Source organism: Poromitra crassiceps, assembly GCF_964638095.1.
Source record: "Poromitra crassiceps genome assembly, chromosome: 26".
NCBI lineage: Eukaryota > Metazoa > Chordata > Actinopteri > Beryciformes > Melamphaidae > Poromitra > Poromitra crassiceps.
Window position 1 is genome coordinate 3,353,389 of NC_139640.1, and position 19,606 is coordinate 3,372,994.

Below are 19,606 nucleotides of genomic sequence, written 5' to 3' on the forward strand. Positions count from 1 at the left end.
AGTGCTGAAGTGCTGTTTGTTTGGTTGGCTATTTGCAGTGCAGGTACCAACTATCAAAAGAGAGTAGAGTAGAGGCGATACTATGTGGTGGAAAAGTGCCACGATCCTCAGATTCACCCAGGGGCCTTTGCTCTCACCACAACAATTGTTGCTGATCTGAGGTTTTTGTTGTGGTTATTTCTGTGTTCCCTGCGTTAAAGTGACTTATTTAATCTCCATGCGCCCCCCACTGGTGTGGAGTGTAAATAAACCAATGATACAAAACCGCAGCAAGTGGACACATTTCTTAAAGTGTTAGACTGTGTTTCTATTTCAGGCAGGTCTGACTTGTTTGTATGTACGCAGAAACAGAAGAAGGAAATAGACACAAAGAGAGAGGGAGAGAAGAGGTGGAGAGAGGAGGGGAGGTGTGGGTGTTGCTCGTTAGTGGCCACACTGCAGCAATTAAGGGGAAATGAAGGAGCATGCCAGCGCTTTGTAGCTAACAGAGGGGGCGTATCCGGGGGTGTGGGGGTGACTGGCCTATTGTACTGCAGCCTGCCGGGGGAGGGGGGGGGGGGTTAACTGTCTCCCAGTGGCCCCCCCCCCCCATATGTTCCCATCATTATTTAAGTCAAGTTCAGCCCCCCCCCCCCCCCCCCCCCCCCCCCCCACATGGAGGAAGACTCAACTCAGGGTTTCTGCGGGTTTCAACAAGTTACATTTAAGACCTTTTTAAGACCATTATGAATGCAATTTAAGACCTATTTCACATCCATGCTGGCGAAAAAAAGGGTCTGAGGGATATGAAGGAAAATCGGGCTCCCCGTGTGAAACTATATTTGGGGATGGCTTTTTACAGCAGCTTTATATCTTTAAGACTTCCCATACGGTACAATAATGTTTCCCATTTCAGTGTTTCCTTGCCCAAGGTGCAGCGGCTTCAAATTTGTTATGCATTGTTCATAAACTTGATAAAAGTTATATTAACTTCTATGAGTCAATTTAAAGGAGCATTCTGTTTTTTTTTTACAACCTGGAACTTATTTCCAGCTTTAAATATGACTTTTTTAAATATGGTTTTAAGTCACCCCCTGACAAGAGTTGCTATCTACCAATATGACGGACAGCAAACAGAGCAGGGTGCCAGCGGCACCAATGTAAATAGATTGCTAATTTTCCTGTTCTCTATGATATAATAAGCATATGAGCTGCGTGTCGGGAAAATAAGCTATTTATATTTACTGTACAGGACATAAATACAAGCATTTCACATGCCACGTTTTCAGGGCGCAGTTCAAAACAAATGATCATTTCATCAAATAATATCAAACTGAACTTGTCAGGGTGACTTAAAAATCATATGCTGGAAATAAGGTCCAGGTTGTAAAAAAAACTCTTGAGTCTTTGCTAAATCGCATTTAAAAGGGAGAAAAGGCCAGCACTCAATAATGTCCTTTAGGCGTTTAATACTAAATAGGTACAGCAGCACAACGTACGCGTTTCAGCAGGTAGCCTTCATCAGCATCTCCCTTTTACGTTCTACCTTGGCCCTGCACTTTGATTGACTTTATTTTTGGAGTGTGCTCGCAACTGCTGTGTTTGACGTTGAAATCGTATTTAAGACATCTCTTCTCTACTTCTATAATTGGAGGGCCGATCCAACCGTTATCATCACAGTCACATATCTCCGAATTGTGATGTCATCAATTATGTCACTGGAGCGACTGTGATGTCTTGTGATGTCACTCGAGCAGTTGTGATGTCATTAGTGATGTCATCAATTCTTCCAGGCTGAGGTGCGTGCGCAGTTGAGCAGGCGAGGGCACGCAGATGCTGGGCTGCGTCGATTTCCATAACTGCACCCATGGCATAACCCTTGCAAGTAGTTTGGCGAGGGGGGGGGGGGGGGGGTCACAAAAATCACATAAAACTTTGCAAATTGCGTCGCCATTTTTGAGAAAAGCTGCTGCAAAATCAGGATTTTTGATTGCAACAATCACATAAAAAGAAGTTTTCAACCAGTTCTTCTCTAACCTCTGGGCCTCCTCCCACACACAGCAGTAGTCTTCTTTTAACTGAATGTCTGGCTGGTTAGGTGTCACGTGGTGGGGGGCGGGGTTATATCGCTGATCTTTTGGACGAGAGGTGTGAGACCACTGGCACTGTGTTTAACATCCATTCCCCCAATCGGCGCAGAGGACCTGGCAGCCAGGGCGCACGAGGCCAATCAGCACAGGAAGAAGAGAGAGAGAGTCCTAATGACTCCAGGCTGACGAGAGTTAATGAGGCATCCATAAACACATGCTAATTTGAGGGGAGGGAGTAAGGCACGTGTGTGTGTGTGTGTGTGTGTGTGTGTGTGTGTGTGTGTGTGTGTGTGTGAGTGTGTGTGTGTGTGTGAGTGTGTGTGTGTGTGTGTGTATGTGTGTGTGTGTGTGTGTTCCCTCATGTATCTTCTATCAGCCAAGGCCCATCACCTGCACTAGGCCAACAAGAGAGGAAGAAAACGCATCAATGGCTGTGTTCCATCTAAATGTCAAGTGCATTTTCTGGGAGTTTTTGAATTGATGCAACAACAACAGCAACAACAGCAAAACAAAAAAGAATGTTTCAATCAGCTGGGATGAGGGGAATAAACCCCCGACTGTGGGGAGAGAGATAGAAAAAAACATTCACAAGAAAATTTGAAAGTGTCTTCAGGTATTAGCCTGGCCCAGCCCATTCATTTTTTCATCACAATCATTAAGCACATTTGCATTTTGTCCGATTTCGTCGGTCTGGTCGCCTCCTCATCGAAGGGGGCAGTCCGATCTGGCATTTTGATTGGATTACTCAGTTTGTGGGCAGTGTATTTGTATTTGAAATCCCAATTTAACCTCTGACATTATGCATGGGAGAGACAGCAGAGACACTGTTACATATTCTACAAATGTGTTCTTCCCATCACTGTTTATGCCATGATCTCTGTCCTGGCAAAACACTGCACCGCTTCAAGGGAGAATAAACCAACACTTTGGTGATATTGAGGAAATTTTTACCTGAAATGTGCTTTTCTGATTAGATACCTTAAAGCGATAGTTTCTATTTTTTGATGCGGGGTTGTATGAGGTACTTGCATACATTCAGTGTACTACATGCAGTATAATGCAGCTGGCGTGGTCCCAGTTTGGAGAAATGGAGACCAGCCACATCAGGCAAGTAGAGCTCTCTGTACCTCATAGAACCACACATCAAAATATACAAACTATCCCTTTAAAAAACAAACCCCACTTGGATGGAACACTAGCTAGCCAAATACTGAAGGCAGAAACCGCAGAAGTAACAGTGTAAAGCCCAAGATAAGACTGAATTAGGCTTCATGATGAAATATTACGATATTTTGTGAATACAGTATCAGAATATTCCGTGAATATTGCGATATTTCCTCGATTTTTCAAAGATAAGATGATGGAATACGGAAGAAATAAAATACACAAAAATGGCGTCAAAAAAGCTACAAAACAACAACAAAAAACATTGTGATAATATCATATATGACAATATTTTGGCAGGATAATATTGTGCTATCAAATGTTGGATATGGGCCAAGTCTAGATTGATATGGCTTGGTTGCAGACCCTCCAGGGATGTTTTTGTTTTTGGGCCTCTTCTAAATTAATTCTACTTGACTATAATAAACCAGAGCCCACAAACTACTCCCTTTGTGGGGGGCAACTATAGTTGTCCTGCTCGTTTATATATATATATTCTTTTAGAATCTGTACATTTGTGTCTAGAATACTTTCCTATGTGTGTAAATTTTTATATAACTTCTTTTCTAATTGTTAATTGCTGAACACCTGGTGATCTGTCCAGGGGCGTAGACAGAAATTCAATTATGGGTGGGCCTGGATAAAATTGGGTGGGCCTGGATAAAATTGGTGGGGCAATTGCATGACGAAATTTTGCACGGAAAGCGTGCAAAATTCCTAGATCTCATGAAGTCGTCATGCATTAGACTCTGGAGTTGATGTGCCCTGCGTTTTTAAGCTACAAAACCATTAGCTAGCAAGGCAGCAGCAAGTTTGCCTCTAGAAAACAACCAATTATTATTATTATTTTTTTTGGGGTGGGCCAGGGCAAGAAGTGGGTGGGCCTGTGCCTACCCAGGCCCACCGTAGAAACGCCCCTGGATCTGTCATGTGATGTATTGATACGGGTATTTACGACGGCGTCTCTCTGCCACTTCAGAAAGCGTCTGAGGAAGGGCCGGTGTGGCCCCGAAACGTCACGCTGATTTGCAAATAAAAAAATCCCAACGGGAGCTCTTTTGGTGTGCGGATCGTTCTTTTTCACTGTAAGTTAACCTTTTTGATCCAGCACCCTGGCCCAGTGTGGCCCAGTTTGGATATGGGCCAAGTCTAGATTGATATGGCTTGGTTGTTGTGGTCATGGTAGCAGACTCACGGTCAGGATGGAGAGCAGGTCTTGGACGGGCAGCGTTCCTCTCATGCGCTCCTTAAACATGCGCACGGTCTGGTGCTTCAGGTAGTAGTAGGAGGCGATGCGGCCGTGCGTCAGAGGCTCGATGGTCCGCTCATCCTGCAACAATGGATACAGTATCGGGAAATAAAATATCGCCATATATTGCCGTATCGATTATATTGCCCAGCCCTAATACACAGTGAACTAAACATTAGCCATGACAACTACACACACACACACACACACACACACACACACACACACACACACACACACACACGCACACGCACACCTCCTGTATCTCCATGCAGTAGGAGCACTGCAGCTCTCGCAGGCTCCTCTCCACCAGGCCGGACAGGTATTTGTTGATGGACTCCTGGCTGACATCTTCCAGGCTGTAATAACTGGAAGACAGAGGGACAAAGTGTGTCAATATGGAAAAAGACCAAGCAACACTTCATGTAATAAAAGAGGAAAAAATAAACCGGAATGGCCATTTTCCTTTCTGTCATTTTCATTTTCAAATAAGCACAAGACAATAACAGTTAGGTTCAGAGATGGAGAACAAAATAGACCACCCCCCCAACTCCACATGATTTGGTCTTTTGCACACTTTTTTTTATCACGCTGCTTTTATCGGTCTACCTCCGGATATAGGAGGTAAATACCACTAGACATGTTTAAGATGGGCGGAGCCATGAGTCAGACATGTTTAAGATGGGCGGAGCCATGAGTCAGACATGTTTAAGATGGGCGGAGCCATGAGTCAGACATGTTTAAGATGGGCGGAGCCATGAGTCAGACATGTTTAAGATGGGCGGAGCCATGAGTCAGACATGTTTAAGATGGGCGGAGCCATGAGTCAGACATGTTTAAGATGGGCGGAGCCATGAGTCAGACATGTTTAAGATGGGCGGAGCCATGAGTCAGACATGTTTAAGAAGGGCGGAGCCATGAGTCGGACATGTTTAAGATGGGCGGAGCCATGAGTCAGACATGTTTTGAGATGTGCGGAGCCATGAGTCAGACGCGTGTGTGTCACACTGATCTCAGCCGCCTTCCCTTCTGCATTTGTTTGACTCTGTTATGGTCTAATAGTCATCTAAACCAGTGGTTCTCAGAGTGGGGTCCAGGAACCCCCCAGGGGTCCTTGAGGGGGTTTTAGGGGGTCCCCAGCAAAAAGGGGGATACTTTATTTTCATTATAACTCCATCCATAAGTAACACAATGACAGACTATGACCATAGTCATGGGTTTCATACACTTTCTGTAAACATCTAAAACTAAAGCAAAAAAAACTAAAACTAAATCTACTGTAGACTCCCATAGACTTTGTTGTGTTGAAGAATAAAAGCCGCAGCTGGGAGGAAAACGGCCTGCGCTCATCATCGCCAAATGATTCCCAGGCTCGGCCATTATTGGCTGAAACACGACAACCAGTGGCCAAAATGGCTTCCATGCCCCGGCTCTACTGTGTAAGAGTTACCACATGAGAGAGGCACCACTACCGGGGTCTTCATTAACCATTAATGACACAAAACATTTGCGCATGTACAGTACGTGTGTGTGTGTGTGTGTGTGTGTGTGTGTGTGTGTTTGCGAGAATATGAATGAAAGAAGAAATATGATGTAGGTGGGCTGCAGATCACGGATGCTAAGAAGGGATTTGATATAAAAGAAAAGAAACAAACAGAAGCGAGAGAAGCGAGGGAGAGAGGCTTTTGAATTAGGTTTGTTTCCATCAGCTGGGTTGAAGAGAATAAATCGTCTTCCTGAATATCAAAGAAACAAACAAAACAAAAAAACTAGAAGTGCACTTGGAGAGCGACCGCCAAGGACAATAGAGAGCCGCAGGAATGAGTCCGGAAAACATGGATGCTAACACTCCTGGTTCTTCACTGTTTTCACCTATGGGATTTTTGAATGGGTTTTTGGCGCGATGCTTCAAATAAGGTCTCTGGGCAACGCAAGCTTATTCAAACGCGAACCAGAGTTCAGCAGGATAATCTTCACACATGAGGACCACTTTTATGAGTTTTTAAGCTTTTACGTGCCGTTAAAAGGGCGGCTAGCTAGCAAACTAAATGAGATTACACTGTTGAGTCGACGGGGATATATACGTCAATAACGTCATCACTTCAAAGGACGAACACGGAAATTATCTTTCCCTCACCTGGTTCAGCCCGGGGTAATCAGTGCACACATCAACAACAGTCCAGGTTGAGCGCTGACGTGACGTGGAAGCCTATGCGACAGTGTGTAGTTCTGGATTAGCTTAGCACGAGCTTTTTACTTCTAGGGCTCCCATTTACGCTTCAAAACTCATGAAAGTGGTCCTCATGTGTGAAGATTATCCGACTGAACTCTGGTTCGCGTTTGATTAAGCTTGCGTTGCCCAGAGACCTTATTTGAAGCATCGCGGCAAAAACCCATTCAAAAATTCCATAGGCAGAAACAGTGAAGAACCAGGAAGTCCGGGACTTCCGCGCTCCGACTACATAAAATACGTCATCCCTGCGGCTCTCTATAGCCCAGTCTGCTGCAATATGCACATTTCCTGAGTCGCGTCGGATCCGTTCCAAAATGTAATGGGCTCTTCCTTGGCCCAGCTACAGTACATCCTACATGCTACAGTACATCCTCCCACCAAGCTTCATGAACATCGGCCCAGTAGTTTCTCCGTAATCCTGAAGGCAGGCAGGCAGACAGACAGGCAGGCAGACAGACAGAGAGACAGGCAGGCAGGCAGACAGACAGACAGACAGACAGACAGGCAGACAGGCAGGCAGACAGACAGGCAGACAGACAGGCAGGCAGACAGACAGGCAGACAGACAGGCAGACAGACAGACAGACAGGCAGACAGACAGACAGGCAGACAGACAGACAGGCAGACAGGCAGACAGACAGGCAGACAGACAGGCAGGCAGGCAGACAGACAGAGAGACAGACAGACAGAGAGACAGACAGACAGACAGGCAGACAGACAGACAGACAGGCAGGCAGGCAGGCAGACAGACAGGCAGACAGACCTCCTTGGCGGTGGTAACAAAAACTCAAACACATCCCTCTGGAAAATCTTGATGAGTCAAGCTGTTACTTCTGCCAAAGAGTTGTTTTCAGCCTTTTTTTTGTCTGTCTCTCAGCAGGATATCTCAAAAACATAGACACATTTGGATGAAATATGGTAGACAGACAGATAGGCCTTGAGCCAAGGTAGAACTGATTCCATTTTGACGGTGATCTGAAGCTAGGAATGTCTACAAGACTTTTACACTTAGTACACTTTAAGCCAGTGATACTCAACTTGCGGCCCGCGATAGGGTGAAGAGTGGCCCCGCGACCGTTTTCTAATTCACAATGAAAACTAATGCTGAATAAAGATTGACTGAGCTCCAGCTAAATTGTCAAATATGGCTCGCCACCCAGGCACTTACAGTATTATGTAGCCTATAACTAACTTAACTAACTATCCTGTGTGCACAAAATTGTGAGACTAAACTCTGGCTGACACCTCAAAAACCCAGCTACAGAAAAAAGTATATTAAAGGAACACTCTGCCCACTTTCAACCAGCTTTGTATCATTAGAACATCAGTAGTATATCAGAAAACTGTAAACTGTTTTGAAGTCTGTCATTTAATTTGACAGTTATTGAGTGTTAAAGTGTGGACCAGTGACATCACTGGTCCACACTAACTCAAATTAATAACTCATTAACTCAAATCAACTCTCAAAATAACTGTCAAACTAGATGAATGATGAATAGTTTGACAGTTATTGAGAGTTAATTTGAGTTAATGAGTTATTAATTTGAGTTAGTGTGGACCAGTGATGTCACTGTCATTGTCATTTTGCAAAAGTGGCCCCTGGGCAAAGCAAGTTGATTATCCCTGCTTTAAGCCATAACTATGAAACTAACAGAGATTAAGAGACACTTGACTCCAAAGCCAAAGGGTCAAGAACCAATTTAACTTACAATTTAAGTGAATGCAGTTATGTGTTTGAGTGTGACAGCAAGTTGGAGAACTGTTCAACCAAGATGGCACTTTGCACTTTGAGCGCCTTCTCGACTTGTACTTTTTCACATGCTCTTGTATGTTTACATGTCATGTACAGTATACATAATATGACACTTAGAGAATATACAAAATCTTACCATAGAAATACATACAATTATAGAAACCTCACTCAGACATGCTCTCACATCGCTCCCTGAAAGCATTCAAGGGTGTTCATGTACGCATTTCATGTATAGACCTTTATTGAATTATTGATTGTACTTCCGGTCTGTATGTATTTAGTCGTCATGTCCGCCGTACACAACACAGCGCTGATGAAGGCTTGATGCTGAAACATTCATTGTGTGCCGTCTAGGGATGTAACGATAACCAGTTTGAATGATAACCGTGATAAAATTCCTTATGATAACCGTACCGTTTCAAATTTTCATTATCATTAAAACCGTGGTACCGTGATTACAGTGCTTTGAAAAACATGGTAAATACTGTCCATCAACTAAAGTTGGCAACAGTCTCCCAGATGCAAACGTGCAGCCTTGGAGAAATGATTTCAGTGAGTGTATCTATCAATCCTTTTTGGGTCTGAGTTTTCAATATAAAACGTAAAATGATTTCAGTGAGTCTCTCAGTACTTTTTGAACATTTTCATCAACTTTTTATGAATACCGTGATAATACAATAACCGTGATCATTTTGGTCACGATAATCGTGATGTGAAATGTTCATACCGTTACATCTCTAGTGCCGTCCCAGGTGACTTATTCAATTTCTAAAGGACATTTTGGAGTGCTGGCCTGCTTCTTCTATTAAGTAATAAAAATAGAGTCCGCACACTGGCAGCTGCTACTATTTTTATTTTTATTACTATTTCTATTTTTATTACTTATTTGCACTTCGGTCCTGCACCTGGTTTTAACCCCTCACTGGATGTGCGTGCCTTTTTTGTACTTTTCTGCTTCTTCTATTACTCTTGTGAGTTTGAAGATACAGTAGGCATGATCCGAGCAACCCTTTCCACCCCCCCACACACACACACACTTTACGCCCACCGGCCCACATTGGTTTGAAGCCATGGACGTGGTGGCTCAAGATGGTCTCCAGTTCATGCTTTCATTTGATCACGAAAAAAAAAAAAAAAAAAAAAATCCACATAGCAATATTTTAATGGACAACTAATAACCACAGAAGCACGACGGAGTGACTCAAACGTGTTAAAAACAACAAGGTCCAAAAACAACATGATGAGAGATGAGACAGAGAGGAGCCGTAGGCATCGAGATGAATACCAATAAGTCAGTTAACAGGTGGAGGAGTATTACATGAAGGTAATTTTTACAGTTGTGTGCATAATTCATGCAAACTGGGGGACCCACTCTGACAAATAGCCCACTCCTCATATCACATTAAAACATAAACGATACCTCCGCCATCATCATACAGTCATTTATGGCCCAGCTGGGAAAGACCCGCCTTCCCGGGCCTGGAAGCCAGCAGTTGAGTGGGGCGACGGCCATATTTAATGTGTGTTTAATGTTAAGTATTTCCTTGGCGATCATCGCTCCACATGTTGACAGGGCACCGTTTTTTTGGGGGGGCGTTTATTACCCGACACATTTCACAGTTCTTTACCGGCGGGCGGGCGGCTCCAGGCCTGTCTGATTAAGTCATGGCCATTAGCATCATCACCATTAGGCCAATGATGGGAGTCGGGGGTCCGGACACGTTTACGACACCCGCGGGACCCTGTGTGTGTGTGTGTGTGTGTGTGTGTGTGTGTGTGTGTGTGTGTGTTTTGGGAGAGGAGGGGGGGGGGGTTCACAGCCTGGAGAGCAACAGTGATAAATAAGCTGGTCAGATATAAAACACAGCTGCATAGAGACGATGTGGTGGTAGACGTTACCAGGTTATCTGTGGGGTTTCAGAAAGACAAAATGTAAGACTTTTTAACCTTTGGAATATTTATAATGCTATCTTGAAATGATTTTATGATGAGAGATCTAATGATATACACGTGCCATTTTAAGGTACAGTATACCGCAATATCAAGCAACCATAAGCTTTCCCTGTAATACCGTGCCCACGATATGTTGCACAATATGCTCACTGAGCAAGCTCATTATTTTCATGAGCGGTGAGCTGAGCGCACCTTTTTGCAGATCCATGAGTGTACAGTGAGCTGTGCTCACACCTGGGCGGGTGAACGGCCCTATTATCGTTCTTTGTCTCGCTTTCTTACCTCGATAATTGCCCATTGTGTACATGTGTGTACATGTGTGTACATGTGTGTGTACATGATGTGTGTGGTAATTTACATAGGAATAAAACCGGTTTTCATTTGGCCAGGCTGCTTCCCTCAGCAGAGGCTCTGCTGCTCTCTTCTGTCCCCCCATCGCGCCCAGGAATGTGCTATGGTGCCTCGACTATCTGAAGCTTAATTAATTAGAATTAATATAATTCTAATTAATTATATACACGGGCAAATATCCACGGGCCGAGCGCACAGTAGTGGCAACGTAATGACCGGGAAAGGAAGCGCAAATGTCTCCAGTTGAGATGGAGTGGTGATATTGTATTGTTTTCATCGATGCACGTGGAGACGGCTCATAATAATTGCATGTTGAGTGTGCATGCTGTCACTCTGCCAATGAGGCTATTTTTAACGTTACTCGTTTAAATTGAGTGTTACGCTGTGTAAATTCAAAGTGTCACTTTGATCTTGAGTTCCACGGACAGTTATCCTATATGCGCTAAAAATAAAGAGACTATCTTTTTGATTCTTTTATTTATCACTGAAGGTATCAGGTCTTTTCAAGTCAAAAGGCTCAAGTCCAAGTGAAGTCACAAGTCGTTGGTGTTTAAGTCCAAGTCGAGTTACAAGTCTTTGTTGATTTTGTCAAGTCGAGTCATTAGATTTGTGAATGTGACTGGAGTCCACACCTCTGCTATATAGAATCTATAGATCATTAGCTATAGTAGCCTAATAATCATCACTATAAGCAGATTCCACTGTAGATGAATGTAGGCTATAATATATAATAATAATATAATATATAGGAATTACAAGATGCAATACAAATCATAGCTTACCATAAGTAGGCTGCCAAATCAATATAAGATACAATAGCCTACAAGAATTATAGATCTATAGGATCTATAATTTATGGAAACAGCTGCCTGTGATTAACTGGACTGGGAGGGGGGTGAATAGGCTATGTGTTGAAAAAGCTATGTACTGTATTGTATTTTTAATTGTACATTTTTGATTTTAGAGCAAGATAAAATATGTCTGATCTTGTTGAAGCTTGGGCTAAAAGCCCCTGAATTACATTCATCTTTTAAAATATAGATGTGTTTAAAAAGCTATTGCATGTTAAAAGCTATTGGGCCCTATCTTGGTACAGGCGATATCCCCTATTAGCGCTTGCGCACCTGTTTGCGCGTGCCTTAAAGCAGGGAAGATTACAGTCCGCTGTCCAGGTGTTATGCCGAGTTTTGCACCCCCGCCAGGCAGCAGCAAAACACATCCCCACCTCACCCGTGTTTATTTGATTGAAGATGTACACTGTTGGTCAACTTTTTCAGTACACATGTACATTACTTCTGCATTAAATAGTGCTCCTAAATATCCAAGAAGCTCCCTGTTTTCTCTTGATTATTCTACTTTGGCCTGCTGAGCTTGTTTGGCATGTTGTATTGCCCCTGCTCTGTAAAGCTGTGTTCACACCGAGATATTTATTTTTCTCTCTGTCGCTCAAGTCAACCCTTTGGAATTGCTCTGTCGCTCTGTTTAAATCGCTTGTCAACAGGCACACGAAATGACAGACATGTGGGGGATATAACGTTACGCAATGTCATGCTGTTTGTCCACTACGAGCCACCGTAGATGTTTACAAGCTAAAGCCTATCAGCATGCTCCTAATGCGAGCTCCATACCGGTAGGACAGACTTCACTTCATGTCAGCTCTCAGCCTGTCAATCAGCTGTCAATGTGGTTTGTTGCCACACAATAAACCAGCGGTTTGTTCCAAGCCAGTGTGATCCTTGACTCGCTCTCACACGGCAGCCAATCAGCGTTGAACAGCGAGCGACTGATGCCAGCGTAATTTTGCTCGAGTTGGGATATTTCATCTCGAGCGACGAGCGAATTTTCTCCCTATCGCTCTGTCTCTGCCGCTCGGACGCCCAGCGATTTTTCTCCCAGGCGAATATACGCTCAATCGCTCGTTTGCATTGACTTTGTATGTAAACTCGACGCCAGCGAAAAACTTTAATAGGTCGGTGTGAACGCACCTTTAGTCTGCACTTTTCATAGAATGAATGTGTTTAAATATATAAATATACACAATTGCTTTGCTTGGAATCCTTGACTTGTCGTCTATGGGCATCTTCACCTGAACTGATTCTTGCGTGACATTTTCATTCCACAACTACGTATGAATGATGTATTGTTGTTAGCAATATCATTGTCTGGGGTTTCAAAGTGTTTTGCTGCCCTGTGCTTTAAATGCAACTTCAAAGGCTTTTCCCCGACAACCTGACGAGAAGAATTCTTGGGAAAACGGTGGATCCTCGCCATGTCTCACATGAAAATAGGCAAATTTAGATCACTCACACATTTTCTGGAACTGCACAAAGATAAGGCGGTATTGGGGAAGTGTCAATGTGGAGGTTAAACATATCTTGGTCTATGCCATCCCAAATACATGCACTGTGATGTATCTTGGTAACATCGAACATGTTGTGAGGAGAGAGGATCTCTACTTGACCAAAGTCTTACTCGCAGCTAGTAAGAAGGCCATTACCAGAAACTGGCTAAACGCAGACACCCCAAAACAGGGGCAGTGGTTGGAAATTGTTCGAGAGATCTTTTCTATGGAAAAACGTACATATCTTTTGAGAGTCAAAGAGGATGTTTTTGAAAAGAAGTGGATAAAATGGAACATATATATGAGTCAGGACACCGACTAAATGAACGCATAATTAAAATAACTGAATGAATGTATGAATGAAAGAATATCTCTGGACACTTAATGTGATTTTCTTTTTGGTTATGTGTGTTAGTTTTTTGTTTGTAGGTTTGTTTTGTCTTGAGGCCGATGTGCGGCTGCTATATTGTTTTGTTCATACCTATGTGAAAAACAAATACAAATTTGAGTGGAAAAATAATAATAAATAAAAATAGGCAAATTTAAAGGTAGTGAATATCGGCATGACATGTCAGCATCACTCCGTGATGTTGAGTATGGGCCTTCAGAGAGCCGTATCGGTGGAGCCCTACTGGTCGGGCCCGTGCAGTCAGGGCCTGAGTGGTAAATGTGGGCTGACAGCCGTGTAAATGCCAACAGGCTGGAATGTCCTGGAATGCTCTCCCGTCTCCACAGAGCAGATGTTTGACTCTCCTTCAAGCAAGTCTGTGAGAATCATGTGAGGGAGTCTGCCTCGAGTTTGAGTCTTACTACTGTTGTTACTGTTTTTTGATTTTAGGGTGAGAGCAGCTCACCCTCAAATCAAATAAAAACACCCTCTTTTTCCTGCTAGCCTGTAGTGCTATTTATCGATCTAGATCAGTGATACTCAACCCGAGGCTCTAGAGCCACGTGTGGCTGGTTACTCAAGATAATCCACAGACCTTGATGTGAGCAGTTTCATGTAGGAACTATTTTCTTTTGACCGAACTACTCCCAGTAGCTGCTGCTTTAGTTGTTGCTTCATGCAGGAACTTAGTGCTGCAGATTAGTGAAGGAATCTTTCACTTTGTGATACAAGCATCACATTTTGCACAAAGTTTCTTCTGGACCTACTTTTTCCAAAAAGCCCGTTAGCCACGCAAAAAAGAAAGAAAGAAAAAAGGTCACCTTCGAAAGCCATTTTATGTGGTTTTTGACCTGGATTGTGATTGGCCTCATTGGCCATTCAAGATCTATAATTTAAACCTTTTTATTTTTATTTATTTTTACATTTGATGCAACGGCCATCTTGAGAAATGGCATGCCACATGCCAAAGCAGGCGTTTCAGCGCAAAAATGTGAGGATAGATGGCATTATTCTATATCGTCAGCAGCGCGCAATTACTTTGCGCTAAGAGCTTTGAAAAGCACCTCTTACGTGCTAAATACCTCGCTGCGCTGGAGCGCACCATAATCTCTGTGCTGCGCAGCGCAGTGCAAAGTAAAATTCCTTTTGGATGTCATTACGCACAGCCTTGCCATGCCAGGACATCAAATTCTACTGCTAAAATTGGGTATTAGCAGATAATTCAGTGAGGCAATCAACTATAACTCACTGAGAAACTTTTATCACATCGCAAAGAGGGAAATGAATTGAGAAAACTTGTTGGACAATGGACATAGGCTATTCGCCTTCACCTATCCCATAACCCGGAGGGTCGTTGGCACCACAGACGATCTGTCAATAAGCTCTCTCTGTCCTCGCACAAGTGAGTCCACTCTATTACGCATGGAGAGAATTACAGCATATTGCATGCCTCGCGCAAACAGCGATCGCGAGACGGGAATCTGATTGGTTTTGATTGACGTAATGCCCAGCATTGCCTGGCCACACCTGTGAATAATTCTGGTACTTAAGATCGCCCAAATCCCGTTTGCGTTGGCATTTTGGGGGCGCAGATGATTTTGGCACGGCTCTAATTTGCACCTGCGGCACGTGCCGTGAACGTTTCCGCATCCCCGCCGAGAATTGCATCGCCAACATATTTCGGGGCTGTTTTAACTTAGAAATCAGGGAGGTCACGTCTACCCAGACAATTATATCACTTTTAAACAGTTACATTTCTGTATAAATCATTACAATACAGTATGCTCCCGTGAGGTGGGGATGCTGCCGGGCGGGGGTGCAAAACTCGGCATAACACTTGGACAAATACGCAAAGCGGACTGGTATCTTGCCTGCCTTAACCCATTGATACCTGATGCAGCATTTGTGTGTGTATCCCTTTAAGACCGCGTCACGCGGTTCGCGGTCTTAAAGGGATACACACACCAATGAGGGATATACACGCAAATGCTGCATCAGGTATCAATGGGTTAAGGCACGCGCAAACAGGTGCGCAAGTGCAAATAGGGGATATCGCCTGTACCAAGATAGGGCCCTACGTCTTTTTAGGGTGAGCTGTCCCTTTAAAGAGAGCTGGTGCGAGCGGGGTCACCTGGGGTTCATGACCAGGCGTCTGAAGAAGTAGGTCCAGGTGATGTAGTCCATGGCATCCTGCTTGGAGGCGATGGTCCCTGCAGCGATCTCAGCGTTCAGATGGTCCGACAACACGCTCAGGAGGCTGCAAAGGGACCAAGCACATGATGGGTTAGGGCAGTGGTTCCCAACCCTGGGGTCATGAATTCAAACAGGGTCGCCTGGAATGTCTCATTGTGTGTGTGTGTGTGTGTGTGTGTGTGTGTGTGTGTGTGTGTGTGTGTGTGTGTGTGAGGGTGTGTGTGTGTGTGTGTGTGTGTGTGTGTATATGTGTGTGGGGGGGTGTATTTAAACAGTTTCCTCAACTGGATATAGTTTGGAAAATGTATATTGATAGCGAGTAGCAAGGACCGTTTTTCTACTCCCTATCAATAATTGACAAAAACGATAATTTTTCAAACTATATCCAGTTGAGGAAACTGTTTAAATTGTCTGTTCTGATCTTTCCCTGGGGAATAAATCCTCTGCTACACAGGAAGAGATGTGTTTTACATTTCTGGTTTGTTTGGAATAAAGAGAAGAGCTTTTTTGAATGGATCTTTAGTCAGTTTATTAGTTTTTTGCTTTGCTTCCTCAAACTTCTTCTACTTTTTTATTCAAAGTCAAAACATGCAAGGGGGTGCAATGTAGATAAAACATACATAGGAATTATGAAGTAGTATAAAGAGAAGAGCTGGGTAGGTAGCATGTGCAGTAACAGTCACCATGACTGAACAGTAGGGATGTCACAATATATCGTCCCACAATATATCGCGATATCAAAACGTGACAATATGTATCGTTGAGATGAAATCTCATATTGCGAGAAAAAGAAGCTGAACATGGTGGTTCACTGATCTGCATCTGATTGCATGCCCGCTCTCCTTTTCATTGCTTTGTTTGAACAGACGAGGGACGTTACAGACACGGAGGATGAAAATGGTGAAATGACTCAGATTAGCGTGGAGGATGCCCCCTCAATTTACAAATCCATCGCAAAAAAATATTGTTAAAATATCCTATCGTTATCGTGAACCCAATATCGTGTATCGTATCGTATCGTGACACCCCTACTGAACAGACAAAAAAAGAAAGCGCCCCTACAGAATCTCAAACCTCCCCAGCAGAATGTGGAGGTTTGTGTAAATATGTGCCTCTCACCTGGACTCCACAGGGAAAGGCTCATAGAGGAACTTCTTGTAGAAGTCCTTCTTGACGTCGTGGACCAGGATGACCGCCTTGCCCTGGTCATCATACTGAGGTCGGCCTGCTCGGCCCATCATCTGTAGAACATCTGGAAAGGCACCAGACCAATGGCAAAGACATTAGCCTAGAGAAAACACACTGCCACTCAACATTTCCTATAGGACATGACATTACATAAGGTAGGGCCATATGAAATCAGTTTTATTTCCCCCCTTCCCCCCATGGTTTAGGATCATTATTTTTATAATATAATATATACAATATTATATTATTATTATATTATTATTACAATATAATATATTGTTTTTATGCCTTGGCCAACTCAGACAGCCTCTTCCACATGTTTCTCAAAGTGAAAACCAAGTTGTGAGGTGACAAGACGCAAGACCAACCCCCCTCTCAAAACACAACAGTTTCAGTTGACAACATAACTAAAATGTTAAAGAGCCTTGACACCAACAAGGCCACTGGGCTTGACAACATATCGGCAAGGTTTTTAAAAGATGCAGCCGAACTGATTGCACCATGTGTCACACACATAGTCAATCTGTCGCTTGAGCAAGGTACTGTCCCCTTAGATATGAAACATGCTAAGACAATCCCTCTTTTTAAGAAGGGTAACAGATCTGACCCAGGAAACTACAGACCCATCTCCATACTTAGTGTCACTTCCAAGGTACTAGAGAAAGTAATCCATGAACAACTTTATGGGTACATCAGTGACTCCAAACTACTGTATACTTTCCAGTCGGGCTTCAGGAAGTCCCACTCAACTGACTCATGTCTTCTATACCTGACTGATTTCATCAGATCCGAAATGGAAGTTGGCAAACTTAGTGGAATGATCCTAATTGACCTTCAAAAGGCATTCGACACAGTTCATCACGGGCCTACTCTTTAATAAACTTTCAGCCTTAGGCCTAAGCCCCTCTAGCTTAAACTGGTTTAGGTCCTATCTGTCAGATAGGGACCAAATTACAGACTTTCAAGGCCATCTCTCAAAGGCTCTGCCTGTGACTTGCGGCGTCCCGCAAGGAAGTGTCTTAGGCCCTCTGTTGTTTTTAATCTTTATAAACGACCTCCAAGCTGCTTGTTCTGTAAATCTGTTCTTGTACGCAGACGATTCAGCCATCCTAGCCTCAGATGAGGATGTGGTCAAGTTGAATGCCACTCTCATCAGAGAATTCAACAACGTTAAGACCTGGCTCTCTGATAACAAGCTATCCCTTCATACGGCCAAAACTGCATATATCTTGTTTGGTTCCCAGCCCAGATTACACAAACTTGGCTCACCCAGTATTTCTCTTGGGGGCCAGACCTTTACCGCTAAACCCTCAGTCAGCTACCTTGGCTGTCTGCTAGATCGCAGTCTGGGCGGCGAATCCATGGCTCTTAAGATGATAAGCAAGGTGAATGGCAGAACCAAGTTCTTGGCCAGAAAAGCGCAGTTTCATTTTTAAGATAAAGGTCAAAGCATGGCTTTTAGTTAATGTTTCAGAATAGAATGGTCACCTTTTTTTAGTATTAACTCTTGGTGTGTTTATGCTGTAGGTAGTGTAGCTTAGGATGCTTTATTTATTTTATTGGTGTTAATTGGTGTATTGTATGTATTTGTTACTATGTTGTTTGTCCCAGTCCAGGGACCACAGTGGAAATAAGTCGAAAGACTTTCATGTGTCTGTATCCCTGACGCTCTGATTAACTTGTTGTAACTTGTTTTTTCCATGATTGACGTCTAATAAAATCAAATCAAATCAAATCACCCCAATCCAAAATGGAATACTTTTTCTAGGCCTATTTTACAATTATGAAATCATTTAGGTGACTCCAATAATTAGGTCTACTTTAGATTTTGTTAATTAGACATATGGCCCTAATAAGGATACAGATGCTGCCCTTATTATACTGTAAGCTGTACATTCACACACTCATTTCGTCTAATTCTGGGCACTTCTCATTTGTTATGTGCTGCATACAGTCTTGCATTTCACATCCAAATTGTAAATGTATTTTTTTTACTTTTCATATAAATGTTCTTGTGTCTCACTAAGTTATAGGGAATGGGGGGGGAACGGGCACTGCACTAGTTAGGAATGATGGCAGCAAGTCATGTAGTAGTCGCGCTGGGTCTCCTTCACATGAGAAGAATACAACGCTGATTCAACCACATGACAATAGATCCAAGACGGCACAAACTATGCGTCTTGAAACTCCCCCTATCAATTCTACCAGACCTGGGCCGTTTCTCAATAAGGGTTCTTGTGTGTTCTTGCGTTCTTGTGTCCCTGTGAAACGTCATCAGTCGCAGCCCAGGTACTGTTCCAATACAAAGTTCACATTTCGCCAAGAACGCTTAAAATTCCCGGATGCGTTCTTGACACGCCCACTTTACCGAGGATGCTCTGGGTGGTGACTTGTGTCAACTTGGCAAGGCAGATATCCCAGCATTCATTTTGGCATAAGCGGAGGCAGAACGCAGCAGAGAAGACGCCATAAGCTCCGGGATGTTTTTTACAATTTAAAGTTTTATTTCATCACTAAATTAATTTCTGATGACTTTTGATGCCTACAAGCAGGGTAGTAGGTTTCAATAAGTGCCACTTTACCAATATTTATGGCGAAAAATGGCAAAAAGTTCCAGAGCACAATTGGCTGCATCTACATCAGCTGAGCTTTTTATTTGTGTAGTACTGCAGGCGGCCTCTGCACTGGAATTGCGCAATACCCTCAAGAATGCATCATCTCAAAC

General features: G+C 43.4%; 1 protein-coding gene across 1 annotated transcript in view; it reads right to left on the minus strand.

Moving 5' to 3' along the window:
• ascc3 (activating signal cointegrator 1 complex subunit 3) overlaps window positions 1-19,606 on the minus strand; it is a gene marked incomplete at its 5' end in the record, with an annotated part of 152,707 nt that overhangs the window by 18,308 nt on the left and 114,793 nt on the right. Inside the window, 4 exons of the mRNA XM_083661237.1 lie at window positions 4,429-4,563; window positions 4,739-4,850; window positions 15,632-15,757; window positions 16,813-16,945. Coding sequence (XP_083517363.1) covers window positions 4,429-4,563; window positions 4,739-4,850; window positions 15,632-15,757; window positions 16,813-16,945 — 506 coding nt within the window. The remainder of the gene's footprint in view (window positions 1-4,428; window positions 4,564-4,738; window positions 4,851-15,631; window positions 15,758-16,812; window positions 16,946-19,606) is intronic.